Genomic DNA, 16,630 nt, shown 5'->3' with positions numbered 1-16,630 from the left:
GTGTTTCATAATCCAGGTACGTAGTGGCATTACAACAAGTGCATGTGAATCTGCTTCTGCTCCAGGGCACCTGGGCCCTCAGATGTCTCTTCCTCTCATTCAGTTCTCTGCAGTTGAGGTGTCTTCCTTTTCCTAAGTAGAAAACTAAACAGCTTGCTTTCTGCAGAGGGACTCAGAATGTTTACCTTTCTCTCGTCCTGTTTTGGATCTGTGTTATCCAGATTTTCTCACTGAAAAGAACAGGCTGAACAGCACCCAGCCCACAATCTCTAATCCCACAGAAAGAAAGTGGGTGGTTCTGCCATATTTGTGAGAACGTTCTCCCAGTAACCCTGTGGATCATTTGGTGTAGAGGGAGAAATATATTGATTCATTCCTCATTTATTGAGTACCCACTGTGTGCCTGGTACTCTTCCAGTTCATCTATATTGGAAAACTAAGGGTATGAGAAATTCCGTTTCCCCTTATAAGGCAAGTATAATAGGGTTATATCATCAAGCTACTTTATTTCATTTTGTGGGAACTAAAGGAGAAACATCTTTTTGTAATCCTTGGAAAGTAGGCAGTAATACATTCTCTTGATTGCATTTTGTTATTCTACTTAAAGATTCTTTCAAACTAGCTAACGGATTGTTTAATTATCTGCAAAAAACATAACCCTTTATAAAATACTTAGAAAATATAAATGAATGTGGTTGCAATTTAGAGTAAAGATGATAAGCATTTTTATTTACTTAAATTCTATTAAGTGGTAATTATGAAAGTACTATTCTTGGGGAGTTATGTGTGGGTGAGGATTTTTCTGTCAGGTTGGAGAACAATGAACAAAATCTTTCATGACTCAAAGGCAAGGATTTTCATTTTTGTGGGACAGCTTGGATGCCTTGAAAATAGAAGATTTGGATTCTAGAAGTCTCAAGGCTAGTGAAAGCTTCATTTCTGAGTTACAGAGATCAAGTAAAAAATAGGAACTGAGAGAGGTGAATTGCCTTTGTTCTGATGATAGGGAAAAGTAGAGAACAGGGTTTATACTCAAGTGAAAGGTATTGTAGGAAAAATGTTTTTTACAAAAAATACCCTTCTTGGTGAGGTATCATCTATAGATCTCTTGGTTCAACTGGATAATTTGCTGTACGTTATGAGATCTTCCAAGACACTAAAATTTAGGTTCTTTCTACTAAATTTGTATTTGTTTAAGGGTGGAGGGCAGAAGCTGGTACACCCCACATAGAGGACGACTTTGGATAGCAGCCACAGCCAAAAGACCCTCTCCTCAAGAAGTTTCAGAACTCCAGACTACATATCTTCTCCTTCGTGGGAAAGGTAACGGCCATATATTCTTCTAATTTCAGTCTTACTTTGTGGAGAGAAGTCATTGATGTTCATCTTCTTTCACCTCCTTCTTCCTGTGGCTTTCTTGTGGGTTTTTTTGGCTGAAAGGGACTTTAAACTTTGTGTTTGTTTGTTTGTTTGTTTAGTAGCAAATCATGGACAGCTGTTCAAAACATTAATTCACCAAACAGTACAAATAAAAATATCCGTTCCCAACACCAGAAATCAACCAACTAGTCTTAATTTTCTACATTTTTTTTTTATTATGAGAGTAAAATAACTACTATAAATTCTGGGATCTTTAGATTGGGAAGAACAACCACAAATAAGACTTTTTATTATTGGAAGTGACTCAAATAGACATCTGCTATCAGATTTGGACAGATCAAAGTTGGTTGACTTAAGCAGTGAGTTTTGACAGTCACCCCAAACACTCAGTTTGGATCCTAAAAAACACTTCTGACCCTTGGATGTCTTGGCTTCCTTCCTCTTATTCAGCCCATACAGTAATTTTGAAGGTAAAGTGAGAGGATAATTACAGAACCACCTTTAAAAGTTAAGAAACCAAGCTTTAGGAATCAAAAGTGTATGTTTCCTTAAAAATGCGTTTCTGTTTTGACTGGTATGACTGGGTTCTTTTATTTATTTATTTATTTATTTATTTATTTATTTATTTATTTATTTATTTATTTTTATTTTTTAAAATTTATTTATTTATTTATTTTTGGCTGTGTTGGGTCCCCGTTTCTGTGCGAGGGCTTTCTCCAGTTGCGGCAAGCGGGGGCCACTCCTCATCGCGGTGCGCGGGCCTCTCAATATCGTGGCCTCTCTTGTTGCGGAGCACAGGCTCCAGACGCGCAGGCTCAGCAATTGTGGCCCACGGACCCAGTTGCTCCGCGGCATGTGGGATCCTCCCAGAGCAGGGCTCGAACCCGTGTTCCCTGCACTGGCAGGCAGACTCCCAACCACTGTGCCACCAGGGAAGCCTCTATTTTTATTTTTATTATTATTATTATTTGGGGGGGTGTGCACCTGCAGCATTCAGGATCTTAGTTCCCTGACCAGGAATCGAACCCACGCCCTCTGCAGTGGAAGTGCAGAGTCTTAACCACTGGACCGCCAGGGAAGTCCCTGGGTTCTTTAAAATTCATGTTTTGACATTCTTATGTTTCTTAACTGCATTTTTATGTTTTTCTCTTGACACCTCAAGCTTGTTTCCAGAACCCGTCACCACCAAACTCTAGTCTGATCCAGTTGGGTATAGTGGAATTGATTTGTTTCGAGTGAAGTTGTGGGGTCCTTGAACTTCAATGGTATGAGGCTTCTTTTCCTATAGTTTAGGATGTGGATAGTGGACTAAGCCAGCTACTCACTAAATGTTTTGCTAAAATACAAACAGTTGTGCCAAGTAAAAAGCCTCATTGTTTTCCTTATGTCCATAAATAGATAATAGAGAAAGCGATTTGTTCAGAATTGAAGACAGATTTGTGAGTTCCAGGGTCACAAAGAAGAAATTTATGTAATCCTTCTGTTATTCTCGATTTAGATGTGGAATTTCCCAATGACTATCCATCAGGTTGTCTTCTGGGCTGTGTGGACCTAACTGACTGCTTGTCCCAGAAGCAATTTAAGAATCAGGTGAGTAAAGAGTATTTCTCTGGGACAGATGCTTTGTTTGCCACAGTAGCTGACCTGTAGGTCCTTCAACTCAGAGTATCCTGTATATAGTAAGGAGCTAGAAACTGAATTTAGACATGTGAGGAGAATCTTCTAAGGAGGGAATATTGGGGAGAGAAAAGACCATGGGAGAAATGGAAAAAATTTAGTGATGCTTTGGTTCCTAGTGTGTGGAGGACTGGTACATATACATTTCTGCCTAAAAAGCTATTGCCACAATCCAGCTAATAGTGTAGAGTCCTCATCCCTTAATAAAACTTCTGCTTTTGGCAAAGAAATCCTGCGTTATTCCTTGAATTATTTCAATTAGGTAGTGGGAATGGTAGAATTTGTTATTACTTACTCTGGAACGTTTGGTCCAGACCAGAGAATTCATGAAAGACAAGTATGTTTGAACTCTGATTGCCTGGACCGTGCCAGCTTTGGGTGTGTGTGTGTGTTTGTATGTACATATTGTATGTATGTATTTTTATTTATTTTGATTACTGAAGATTGAACTGATGTAACTAGAGTACATTTTTGAACAGCAGAGGGAGCTGAAGGACTTTAGCTTAATGGGAAAATTCTTGAAATTTAGAACCTTATGTTTAGTCTAGCAGGAATCCAAAGTGGGAAAGACCATCCTTAAAGCCTAAAAAGTCTTACCTAACAGTATGGTTTTCCTGTTTTTTGAACAGTTACTTTACGCAATAGCGGTTCCATCACTGTGCTTAAGAACATATTCTTCAGCTTAATTTTCTCAGTAAATTCTTTGCTTTGCAGACTCTTCTGTGCCTTTCATTACTGCTATTAGTGTCTGCTTTTTTTTTAAAATAGGTGTATTTATTTATTTATTTATTTATTTATTTATTTTTGGCTGCATTAGGTCTTTGTTGCTGCACGCAGGCTTTCTCTAGTTGCGGTGAGCGGGGCCTACTCTTCATTGCGGTGCGCAGGCTTCTCATTGCACTGGCTTCTCTTGTTGCTTAGCACGGGCTCTAGACACACGGGCTTCAGTAGTTGTGGCACACGGGCTCAGTAGTTGTGGCTCGCGGGCTCCAGAGCACAGGCTCAGTAGTTGTGGCACACGGGCTTAGTTGCTCCGCTGCATGTGGGATCTTCCCGGACCAGGGCTCGAACCTGTGTCCCCTGCATTGGCAGGCGGATTCTTAACCACTGCGCCACCAGGGAAGTCCCAGTGTCTGCTTTAAAAAAACAAAACAAAACAAAATACTGTTCCCATCCATCTCACTCCCTCTGTTCATTCCTCACAGGTTTTAGCCAGTAATTATTATCCCTCTAGTTTTCTGTCTCTATTCTTTTTTTTTTATGCTGTGCCGTGCGGCATGCGTAATCTTAGTTCCCCGACTAGGGATCTGCACTGGGAGCACAATCTTAACCACTGGACCACAAGGGAAGTCCCTCTAGTTTTCTGTCTTTCATTTTCTTGTGGATTGCCTCCTCAGCCCTTTTCTGATTACTTTATGTATATGAGTACAGTGCTCGCGTTTTGGTGTGAATTTTGTGTGTGTTTTTTTTAACATCTTTATTGGAGTATAATTGCTTTACAATGGTGTGTTAGTTTCTGCTGTATAACAAAGTGTGAATTTTGACTCCAACCCTTTTGTTCTGCTCTTAGTACCTGATCTAGACCTAGGCAAAAGTGTAGATACATGGAGGCCCTTTGTTTTCCACAACCTTGTGCCTGTTCTATCTATCTATGGACCTTTTGCTGATTTTTTTCAATGTCTTCTTTCCTCTCCTCCCTTTTTTTCATTCTAGAAGTAATAATTGTAAAAATTCCTTACATTGGTGTAGGCTTTACAGTTTTAGAGACTCATGAAGAGCTTAGTATCACTTGATGTATTATATTTTCTTATGAGGCTATTTGCATTCTAAAAGAGAACTGAGGAGCATCTGGCAGTGTGGGTGGTGTTTTGGCCAGGGGCCTTCCCTTACTTTCTCATTTGTTTATCAAGCAGACCACCACTTGATACAAGGTCAAATGAATTCAATTTCTAGGCAGTTAACCAATCTTCTTTCTGCCACAAATTTGTGTTGAGAAGGGTAGGGGGCTGTAGTCCTAATCTATAGAGTACCACAAGGCTTATGGGAATTAGAAATATAATTAACAAAACAAATCTTTTTGGTTTCTCAAGGGTACCTCTCTTTCAGGTCAGCATGATACTCCTACCTGAGTTTATATTCTGTCTTTTATCCTGAGGATGCTGAGGGCAGCACATAGAAGTGTAGGAATCCTCCCATATGTTCCCAGCTGGAGGTCTTGGCAACTCTTTATGAATTTCCCTGATGTGTATGACATTAGAATAGCCTAAAATGCCAAAAGCCACGAGGTTTCATCATCCAGGAGTCCCATATCCATTTTCCCTATGGTCAGCTTTTCTGTGGCTTTTCCCCATTGTTTCTTTTCTGTGTTTGAGAGTAGCACATGAATGTATTCAGAATTGATATTAGCCCTATTTGGGGATTATTTATTGAGTAAGGATCTTACCACGTTTAAAGGTCGTAGCTTTGGTATTTGGCTGTCTTTTGGAAAATGTCTCGAGCACCTTTGGTAATCTACCTGTCTCTGTTTGAGCTAGGGTTCTGTGATGTAAGAATTGTGATTGCTTAGTCTGTTTTACCAATGTTGTTCTCGTTTTTTCAAGAATGAGTTGAGAGTTTAGGAGTAATACCCCTAGACTAGCATTCCCCAAACTATTCCATGGCATAGGTGTTCTCTGGAAAGAAAGGGGGGTGAGGGGTTTCTGTTGACACACACATTTGGAAAATTTATTTGGATTAAACAAATTTGTTTACTGCAGAATTTCTCAGAGCCCTGAATGTGCTGGTGCGCATTTTGACTCTGATACAATTCTCTGATTTATCTGGTGGATGTAATATGCAGTGTTCTCATACCTTTCTGACCACAACAGCCCCCACCAACATATTTGCATACTGGTATCTTGTGGTATATATATAGTTAGCAAGTGCTAGCCTAAGTATGTTTGGGTTTTTTTGTCCTCATAGGTCAGTTCACTGAGGGAGAATGATCCAGGAAACAGTTAAACAGTTTCCTGACTTACGTCTTCTTTCTGCATCTTCACACTCATTCCTCGTCACCCAGCTGAATTGCATTTTCCTTTTTTTTTTTTTTTACTTTTTTGGCTGCACTGCGGGGCCTGCGGGATCTTAGTTCCCTGACCAGGGATCGAACCCGTGCCTCCTGAAGTGGTAGTGCAGAGTCCTAACCTCTGGACTACCAGGGAAGTCCCGTATTTTCTTTGAAAACCAGTGTGGATCTAGTAATTTTTATTTCAACTGAAACTAATCTCCTGTGTGACTTGGAACCATGTTTTAATTCTCCATCTTGTTCCTAACTTTTTCCTTCCCCAAAGAAACTCAGTAATTTACTTCCTGACCTTTCATTCTTGGCCTTTCTTTGATAAGTTAAAATATACTAAGCCCTCACTATTTTTTGGCATAGTGTGATCATTTAGTTTCTTAAAAAAAAAAATAATAGAAAAGGTTTTATTAGTGGTTGTTTAAAATCAAGTGCAGCACACTGTAAGTGGCTTTAAAAATATGTGCTTAAAGTGCTTTCCCCTGAGCTAAGAACTCATCTTCCTTTTATTTTCTAAAGTAGTATGGCTGGCATGGCCGATTTGTGCCAGAAAAAAATCCTGCTAGACCATCAGTCCTCCTGAGTAATGGCAGGGGATCTACCTAAACAAGGTAGGAATGATACAGCAAAGGCTGTAGGCTCAACTCAGGAAAGAAAGGTAGATGAGAGCCATCTAGTTAAAACTTCTCCTGTACTCCCCTGGAAGAAGCCCATGCCTTGCCAGGGTTTTATCTGCCAGCAGCAGATGTAAGCTCTCAAAAACAGCAGGGAGGATGTTGACTGCAACAATGCATCAAGGCTGTGGTTTGTAACCTCAATAGTAAGGCAGTTAAAACCTTTTTTTTTAACAAAGACATTTTGATTGCCAAATCCATAACCATTAGCAGCTGTGGTTTGAACAGTTCTCTAGACCTAACAAGTTGTCAAACAGAAAGTTGAGTTGGTGGCTTTTGTTTCTATGTGTCTGTATTGTGTTTGTGCTATTTATATCTCTGCCTTCAATAGAAAATCTGATTTGTCTGAAATCTCTGAGGTCATTGATTATTCTACTTCTTTTGTACTGAATCCATTCTTCTCCTGCCAGCTTACTGACCTTTTAGTCCATTTGATCTTATGGCTTTTGTAATAGCCAAGATCCTGTATTTAAGGAATTACGCTGAGGCAGTTCTACTGCTGGGTGCCTACAAATTGACATCAGCAAAAGAATTACTGTCTTCCAGTGGGGAAGAGAGTATTACTTGTTCCTTTTTATATGAGTATCCATGCGATACAGATCTTCAGGAAGATTGCTTATATCACTTCATGTGTGGAAATCATCGGTTTCTATCACCAAAGGATTGTCTGAGAGATGAGAAATTAGAGAATGAAGGAAATAATAGTCAGTATTCAAACCAGGCATTGGCGTTGAAAAATGCAGAGTCCCCAAATTCTCTTTTAAATTATGTGAAAATGTCCTCTCTGTTTTACTAAGAAAACCTGCCAATTCATAGACCTAAAATGTATGATTCCTAAGGGATTGTGAGGGCTGCATCGGAGACCCAACAAAGGGGGGAACTGTGTGTCTGCAACAGCTAGCCCAACCCTAAGCAGTTCTTTAACATCATAGCTCACGTGAGGGAGACAGGGGATGTATTTTCAGAATTCTCAAGAAGACTAGAATATTTACTTGAGTTTCTAGGTCAGAACAGACTGTCTTTAGAGTTGTTTGCAACCTGGGTGTCAAGTGCCCACTTGATGAGTTGAGGACAGCCATGCTCATTTTTAAATAATCCGGGAAGCATTATGCTTTCTGTTTCTTTTTTTAAAATTTTTTAAAAAATGTATTTATCTATTTATATGGCTGCATTGGGTCTTTGTCGCTGCATGCGGGCTTTCTCTAGTTGCGGCGAGCGGGAGCTACTCTTCGTTGCGGTGCGCAGGCTTCTCATTGCGGTGGCTTGAGAAGGCTCTCATTGTGCCACCAGGGAAGTCCCATGCTTTCTGTTTCTTATCCTGAAGAGAAGAAGGGGATATTAACACTCTTGTGCATTTATGTAAATTCTTTAATGTTTAGCTTTACATCTGAAAATGAACTTATAATTCTTAAGATTTTCTTAATTATTTATAGATCAGTAAATACTTGAGTGCCTACCATAAATCAGACATTGTTTTAGACCTAAGAGAAATAAAAAGGTGAATCAGCCATGGGTTCTGTCCTCAGAATGTTTGAAAGACCACTAGGTAGATAAGATATGTATACAACCAAATTTGTAAACAACCAAATACAAAATAAAAAGCAAAGATAACTGTCTTAAGAGAAGTAAGGACTGCCTCTGAGGAATTTAAAGGAGGGAAAGGTTGCTTCCAGGTGGGAGGATGACTTCAGAATGTGGCGTTTTTTTTTGTTTTCCCTACGAGGACTCAGTATTTCTTCAGGATAGATTCTGAGAAGTAGAACTTAAGGGTCTAAGATACATACATTTAAACTTTGATACAAACTGGTAAGTTACCATTCTTAAACAGGGATCTAATTTAAAATTCCACCGATGGTGTGAGTCTTTCCTATACCAATACCCTGACCAAAACTGGTTATTAATAATCAATTTAGGGCTTCCCTGGTGACGCAGTGGTTAAGAATCCACCCGCCAATGCAGGGGACACAGGTTCGAGCCCTGCTCCGGGAAGATCCCGTGCCGCGGAGCAACTAAGCCCGTGTGCCACAACTACTGAGCCTGCGCTCTAGAGCCCGCGAGCCACAACTGCTGAGCCTGAGTGCCACAACTACTGAAGCCCGCGTGCCTAGAGCCTGTGCTCTGCAACAGGAGAAGCCACCCAATGAGAAGCCCGGGCACTGCAACGAAGAGTAGCCCCCACTCGCTGCTTAGCCCGCGTGCATCAACAAAGACCCAACACAGCCAAAAAAAAAAAAAAAAAAAATTAATAATAATAATAATGATCAATTTAATTTCTGCTAATAAAGTGGGTGAAAACATATTTTGTTACTTTCATTTAATTTTCCTGATCATTGGTGACATTTATCTTCTCTTCAAATATTTACTAGCCGTTTATATATATATATATTTTTTTAAATTTGTTTATTTATTTTAGGCTGCGATGGGTCTTCCTTGCTGCGCATGGGCTTTCTCTAACTGCGGTGAGGTGGCTTCTCATTGCAGTGGCTTCTCTTGTTGTGGAGCACGGGCTCTAAGCATGTGGGCTTCAGTAGTGGTGGCACATCGGCTCAGTAGTTGTGGCTTGCGGGCTCTAGAGTGCAGGCTCAGTAGTTGTGGCACATGGGCTTAGTTGCTCCGCGGCATGTGGGATCTTCTTGGACCAGGGCTCGAACCCGTGTCCTCTGCATTGGCAGGCAGTTTCTTATCCACTGTGCCACCAGGGAAGTCCCTATATATTTTTTAAAATTTATTTTTTTATTGAAGTATAGTTCATTTACAATGTTGTGTTAATTTTGGTTGTATAGCAGAGTGACTCGGTTATACACATATATCCATTCTTTTTTATATTCTTTTCCATTATGGTTTATCCCAGGATATTGAATATAGTTCCCTGTGCTATACAGTAGGACCTTGTTGTTTATTCATTCTATTGGTTTGACCAAAAAGTTCGTTCGGGTTTTTGTACAATGTCACTGGACGACCCGAACGAACTTTTTGGCCAACCCAATATATGTAATAGTTTGCGTCTACTAACCCCAAACTCCCAGTCCATCTGTCCCCCACCCATCCTCCCCCTTGGCAACCACAAGTCTGTTCTCTATGTCTGTGAGTCTGTTTCTGTTTCGTAGGTAGGTTCACTTGTGCCATATTTTAGATTCCACATAAAAGTGATATCATACGGTATTTGTCTTTCTCTTTCTGACTTACTTCACTTAGTATGATAATCTCTAGTTGCATCCATGTTGCTGCAAATGGCATTATTTTGCTCTTTTTTATGGCTGAGTAGTATTCCATTGTATGTATGTACCACATCTTCTTTATCCACTCATCTGTCAGTGGACATTTAGGTTGTTTCCACGTCTTGGCTATTGTAAATAGTGCTGCTATGAACATAGGAGTGCATGTATCTTTTTGAATTATGATTTTGTCCAGGTACGTGCCCAGGAGTGGGATTGCTGAATCATATGGTAATTCTGTTTTTAGTTTTCTGAGGAACCTCATACTGTTTTGAATAGTGGCTGCATCAACTTAAATTCCCACCAACAGTGTAGGAGGGTTCCTTTTTCTCCATACCCTCTCCAGCATTTGTTATTTGTATACTTTTTAATGATGGCCATTCTGACTGGTGTGAGGTGGTAGTTCATTGTAGTTGTGATTTGCATTTCTCTAATAATTAGCAATGTTGAACATCTTAGGAATGTGGCTTTTGAATTAGCCTTGAAGCGTATTAATGATAAAATCTATCACTTTTTGATCAGTTATTATGTGCCAGACCTATTACATATGTTATTTTCTAATCCTCACAACAACTTGATACCAAGCAAGGTATCATTACTCCTCTTTTAGAGATAAGAGAACTTAAGACTCAGAGTTAAGATAACTTGCGTACTGTCAGTCAGTAAATGGTAGAATTGGGGTTGCTGTTCAAGTCTTCCTCCTTCCATGGTAGGAAAGCATATTCTAAGGGAGAGGGAGTAATGTGAGGTGGAAAGTCATGGGCCTGTATGGAGAGTAATAGCAAACCACTTTGTTGAATGGAAAGGTATGTTGTGGTCAGATGGTAGATAGCTTTGAGTGATAGGCTACAGAGGTAAGACTTCTTTCTCTAGTCCGTTGTGGGATTGGGGAGGGGTGTTTTGAAAGTCATCAGAGCCAGAAAATGAATCTGGCAACAATGTGGAAGATGGATTGCAGTGAAGAGACTGAAGGTGGGAAGTCTAGTGACTAGACACTTGTCATCCAGGTTGGATATACCTTCCTATGTCTCCATGCTTTTGTCCCCCATGAGAGTTCTATTCATTCTTTGAAAGAGCTCAGGTGTCCCTGTCTCCTGTAGAGTCTTCTCTGACCTCAACCCATTTCCTCCCTGACACGATTAATCACTTCCTTCTCTGGGCTACTGTGTTCATATTTCTTTTTACATTTTTAACCTTTTTTTTTTCTTTTTGGTAATTATATGTTCACATGTAGTTCCTTTAGGTCACCATCTATGGCAGCTCACCTTGTTGTCTCCAGTGTCCTAGCATATAGCTTGGCACTTAGTAGGTGTTCACTTAACGGTGGTGACAATAAATTGAGGGGCAGGCACTGGTTGATATATGAAAAACCTTAAATGCTATGTTAAAGAATTTGACTTGTATTCTGAAAGCAACCATGTAAGTGATGTAATAAGATAATAAGATGTACATTTTAGAAAGATTGTTCTGGTAGCAGCAGGAAAGATGGACTGGATGAGGCAAGCCTGAAAACAAGTAGATGAGTTAGGAAATTATCATGATTGTCCAGGTGGAGGCATGATGGAGGCCAGCAACAATGCTCTGGCAGTTGAGTTGGAAAGAAAGGAACAGATGTTTGAAATGTTTAGGAGATAAAGTCTATAGGACTTGGTGATTTGATTGGATGTGAAGGGTGAGAGAAAGAAGTCTAAGATAAACTTTGGTTTCTGGCTGTGGTGAGGGGCTAAATGGTAGTACCATTAGTCTAGATGGGGTATACATAAGAAGAGAATTTTCTTTTAAGGAAAATGACTTTTTAAAATAAAGGAGCTGTGTGGCAAAGGAAGCCTGTATTGTAGCAGTAAAGGAGAGATGTTCTGTAGTATGTGATCACCATACAAAAATCAGTTTTTCTATGATTTTCCATTTGGACTTTTAAAAATATTTTAATCTGTTTTGTTCTAAAACACATGTTATTTGATAAAGAGATATTGTTGCTGTTAATAACACTATATTACTTGATAATGATCTTACCTTGATATGTTAACTCGTGTCAAAGGATTCGCTGAGCTCTCCCTCAGTAGTTGTTCTCAGTTGAGTCAGACGAGCCATTGGGAGATAAAAATCTAAAATTGGCAGAGCGCTTAACACAAGAGGAGTCTTAGCATTCTGAGATATTAGGGTAGATTTGAATGGTTAAGGACCTTACAATGTAGCATCTTTAATTAAGAGAAATTTTCTTTTGGTCCTTACTAGTTTAAGTTGGAGTGAAAGCCTGCTATATGCAAATTAAGACCAAAAAAAATTGTCATGAAAAAACAACAACAACAACAACAAAACACAAAAATAATTGTCATGAATGGGTGATTCCCATTTAGGTCTTGAAGAATCAGGGCAGAAAATCTATGAGGTTAATCTTAGAGAAAATATAAGTTCTTGGGTTCTTTTGTGTGTGGAGGTTTCAGTATAGATAGGATTCCCAAGGGCACAGAAAGTCACACTGGGACCAAGATACCAATGCTGTGTGGCTTCAACCAGATCACCTTCCACAAGTGTCTGGAAGACCCAAAAGCTGCATCTTGCTTATCCCTTATTCCTCTTACCTGGAGCAAATATGGATGGTCTCTGTAGCATTGAGCTGGAACCCTCTGTATTTGCTACTAGGCACATAATTTGCACTGGGTACTGGTACATGAGTTCAGCTATCCCACTTAGGGCCAATTGGCATGATCTTTATCCAACTCCAGTCAAATATGCAGTAGTCATCTCATCAAAGTATCATGATCAATATGTTAACTCTGATGTGAGAAAACTCTTATCCTCCAGTATAGTGGGGCCCAACGTACTAGTTATCCTGTAAACACCTTGAATTGCTTTGAAGGAAAATGAGAACTATGTTTTTTTTTAATGAGAACTATTTATCAGGGAACGCAGTTGCTTTCAGGATATGCTTCTTTGGATCTGTTGTGCTTGTGGCCTTTTTATCATACTCATTTCCTTCTCTCTTTCTGAGTATTATCGCCTCAATCTTCTTGGAGTTGGTTTTCAGCTAACTAGATTTCAGAGCCTGATTTCATGTCCTATCTAGTTCCTCAAAGTTCAGACCAAGAAAACTGACAGCAAATATATGTTCTTTGTCAATGAGTTTCTTCTTAAATGTTTGCTTTAGCTGTTAGTCCTCTGGAGACAGGTGTAAGATTTACATATAGGTCATCTGGGGATTTGTTGGGAAGAGTGACATCATTTAGGACTTTCTGATCATTTCAGTACGAGGATTAAATGGAGGCTTGTGGAGTTGGTGAAAATGCCCACTTGGCTCTGAGTCAGTAGTGGTTGCCAAAAACCACTAAACTTTTTTTTTCTCTTATGAAAATGGCAAGAGAAATGTTTTCTAGATGACTGGTGAACAATTTCCCTCTGGATTGGAGAAGAAAATGGCTGTTTAGTAGTTAATTATCTGTTGTGTTAGACAGCTATGAAACTTATGAGGCATGAAAGAAGAGTAGGCCCACCTCCCGCAATCGTCAGGCTGGAAACCAGGTGATAGGAGTCATGTTATTTTTTTTTTTTAATTTTTATTTTATTTATTTATTTTTTTATTTATTTATGGCTGTGTTGGGTCTTCGTTTCTGTGCGAGGGCTTTCTCTAATTGTGGCAAGCGGGGGCCACTCTTCATCACGGTGCGCGGGCCTCTCACTGTCGCGGCCTCTCTTGTAGCGGAGCACAGGCTCCAGACGCGCAGGCTCAGTAATTGTGGCTCACGGACCCAGTTGCTCCGCGGCATGTGGGATCTTCCCAGACCAGGGCTCGAACCCGTGTCCCCTGCATTGGCAAGCGGATTCTCAACCACTGCGCCACCAGGGAAGCCCAGGAGTCATGTTATTGAAGGCAAGAACAGCAGTGTCCTGAGGAGTCTATTACTGAATTTAAATGGTTGCTTTGAGTTGCTTGGTCTTATAACCCACATTCCCTATCCTATCTATTGTGCCATCTCAGTGACCCTTAGTCTAGCATCCTCTCTAAATTGGATATGACATCGAGAGTTTATTCACGTTCTTCACAAATATGAACCTCCTTTTTCTTAATTTACTCTTTCTTTGAGTCAGCTGCATTTTAGTCTTTTGACTTTCAAACCAAAAATCCCTTTCTTGTAAGTCTTGTTGGTGTTTAATGTGGTCTGTCATGTCTAAGACCCAGTTGCAGAGATTATACTTTTTTGCAGGTACTGAGGCTCTGCCAAGCTGACTTTGCTTTAATGCATTTTACCGTGAAAAATAATCCCTTCTCCCAACACATAGGCCTTACTTTTCTTTATTCCTGTAGGCTTCTTTGCACTTCAGCGCTGTTTCTTGTAAGCCTCCTGAAGTTTAGTGATAGATCTTGGGAAAAGGAATATTCACATGAAACTTGCATTTAGATTCAGCTGGGAAAGTTGATTTTAGTTTTTATTGTAAGGCATGAATGGGTCCAAGGAACCTCTTGTTCTATAATTTCATTTATCCATCATTTTTCCCATTATTTGACATTTTCTTACTCTGTTAATATATGTCAGGGTAGTTTTCATTAAACATAGGGCCTTACTGGCCATTTGCCAAGACACAAAAGTTCTAATTTAGCTTGAGGGATAACAGGTTACAGAGTAGCACCTGCTTTTATCTAGAGTTTAGTCCTAAGAGTGTCCAGTTCCCAGCATGTGCATATTTAGCATGGTTAAGATAACTTAAAAGCACAAGTTGGTAAATTTTTTTGTTCTTTCATCCAACAAATATTTATTGATTGCCTACTATGTGCCAGGCATGATTCTAGGTGCTGAGGAGTAAACGAAACAGACAAAAGATCCCTGCCTTTGTGGAGCTTTTATCCTAGTAAGGAAAGTCCAAATTTAAAAATTTAAGTAAGTGAATTACATAGTATCAGATGATGGTAAGTGCTGTAGAAAAAAAAATAAGGTAGGAGATGGGGGTTAAGAGTGCCAGAAGACCCACTACGAAGTTGACATATAAACAAAGTCCTGAAGAAAGAGAGAGGAAACCATGTAGATACCTAGCAGGGAAAGCATCCCAGGAAGAGAGGTAAGCAAGTACAAACATCCAGAGGCAGGAACAAGGAAGCCTGTGTGGCTGGAGTGGAAAGTGGGGAGAGTAGTAGGAGAAGGCATCAGAGAGGAAATGGGGGCCAGATTGTCTAGGGACCTGTAGGTCATAGTGAGGACTTAGTCTTTTATTCTGACTGATGAAAAACCATTGGAGAGTTTTAAACAGGGGAGTGACATGATCTGATATATTTTTTAAAAATAGCTCAGGCTGCTGTGTTGAGAATAGGCAAGAGGGAGGTTAAGGGCAGAAACAGAGAAACCAATTAGGAAGTTATTGTGGTAATCCAGGGAGACATTGTGATGGCCTGGACCAGGGAAGTAGCAATGGAGGTCTTAAGAAGTGGTGAGTTATTGGGTATCTTTCGAAGGTAGAGTTAACAGGATTTCCCAGCGGGTTGGTTGTGGGATCTTTGACCTGAACAACTAGAACGATGGAATAGCTATTTATTTTAAAGGGGTATGACTAAGAGAGGGGCAGGTTTGGAAAGGAAATCCAGGACCTTGATTTTTTATTTTATTTTATTTTTATTGTAGTAAATATACATAACATAAACTTACCGTTTAAACTATTTTTAACTGCACAATTCAGGGGTATTAAGTACATTCACAGTGTTGTGCAACCGTCCATCTCCAGAAGTTTTCATCATCTCAAACAGAAACTTTGTACCCAGTGAATACTAACTCCTCTTTCCTCCTTCCCCCAGCCCCTAGTAACCTCTATTATACTTCCTTTCTGTATGAATTTATCTTTTTTTGCTTGTGGGATCTTAGTTCTCCGACCTGGGATTGAACACCAGCCCTGGCAGTGAAAGCATCAAGTCCTAACCACTGGACCACCAGGGAATTCCCGAATTTGTGTATTCTAAGTATCTCACATAAGTAGACTCGTATAATATTTGTCCTTTTGTGTATGGTTTATTTCACTTAGCATAATTTTTCTAGGTTCATTCATGTTGTAGCATGTATCAGAATTTCATTCCTTTTTAAGGCATAATAATATTCCATTGTATGTATATGCCATATTTTGTTTATCCATTTATCTATCGTTAGACATTTGGATTGTGGAAACCATTGGCTATTGTGAATAATGCTGCAGTGAACATTGGTGTACAAATATCTGAATCCCTACTTTCAGTTCTTTTGAGTATATACCTAGAAGTAGAATTGCTGGATCATACGGTCATTCTACGGTTAACTTTTTTTTTTTTTTTTTTTTTACGGTTAACTTTTAAAAGAACCACCGAACTGTTTTTCACAGCAACTGCACCGTTTTACATTCACACCAGCAATGCATGAGGGTTCCAGTTTCTTCACATCCTTACCCATGCTTGTTATTTTTCCTGTTTTTTATTTTCGTTTGGTTTTATAATAAGTCATCCTAGTGAGAGTAAAGTGGTGTCTCATTGTGGTATTGATTTATATTTACAGGACCTTATTTTTTTCCTGTTTTATTGTGATATAATTGCATATAACATTGTATTAGTTTAAGGTTGTACAACATGAAGATTTGATATATGATCTATATATTGCAAAATGATTACCACAATAAGTTTA

At 39.5% G+C, this 16,630-nt stretch overlaps 1 protein-coding gene across 1 annotated transcript in view; it reads left to right on the top strand.

Moving 5' to 3' along the window:
- The window catches only part of TRIP4 (thyroid hormone receptor interactor 4), a 68,186-nt gene that overhangs the window by 34,269 nt on the left and 17,287 nt on the right, over positions 1-16,630 (top strand). Inside the window, exons 10-11 of the mRNA XM_059915510.1 lie at positions 1,199-1,323; positions 2,879-2,970. Coding sequence (XP_059771493.1) covers positions 1,199-1,323; positions 2,879-2,970 — 217 coding nt within the window. The remainder of the gene's footprint in view (positions 1-1,198; positions 1,324-2,878; positions 2,971-16,630) is intronic.

Source organism: Balaenoptera ricei, chromosome 2, assembly GCF_028023285.1.
Source record: "Balaenoptera ricei isolate mBalRic1 chromosome 2, mBalRic1.hap2, whole genome shotgun sequence".
NCBI classification, from domain to species: Eukaryota; Metazoa; Chordata; class Mammalia; order Artiodactyla; family Balaenopteridae; genus Balaenoptera; species Balaenoptera ricei.
This window is presented reverse-complemented; position numbering and strand designations above follow the sequence as displayed.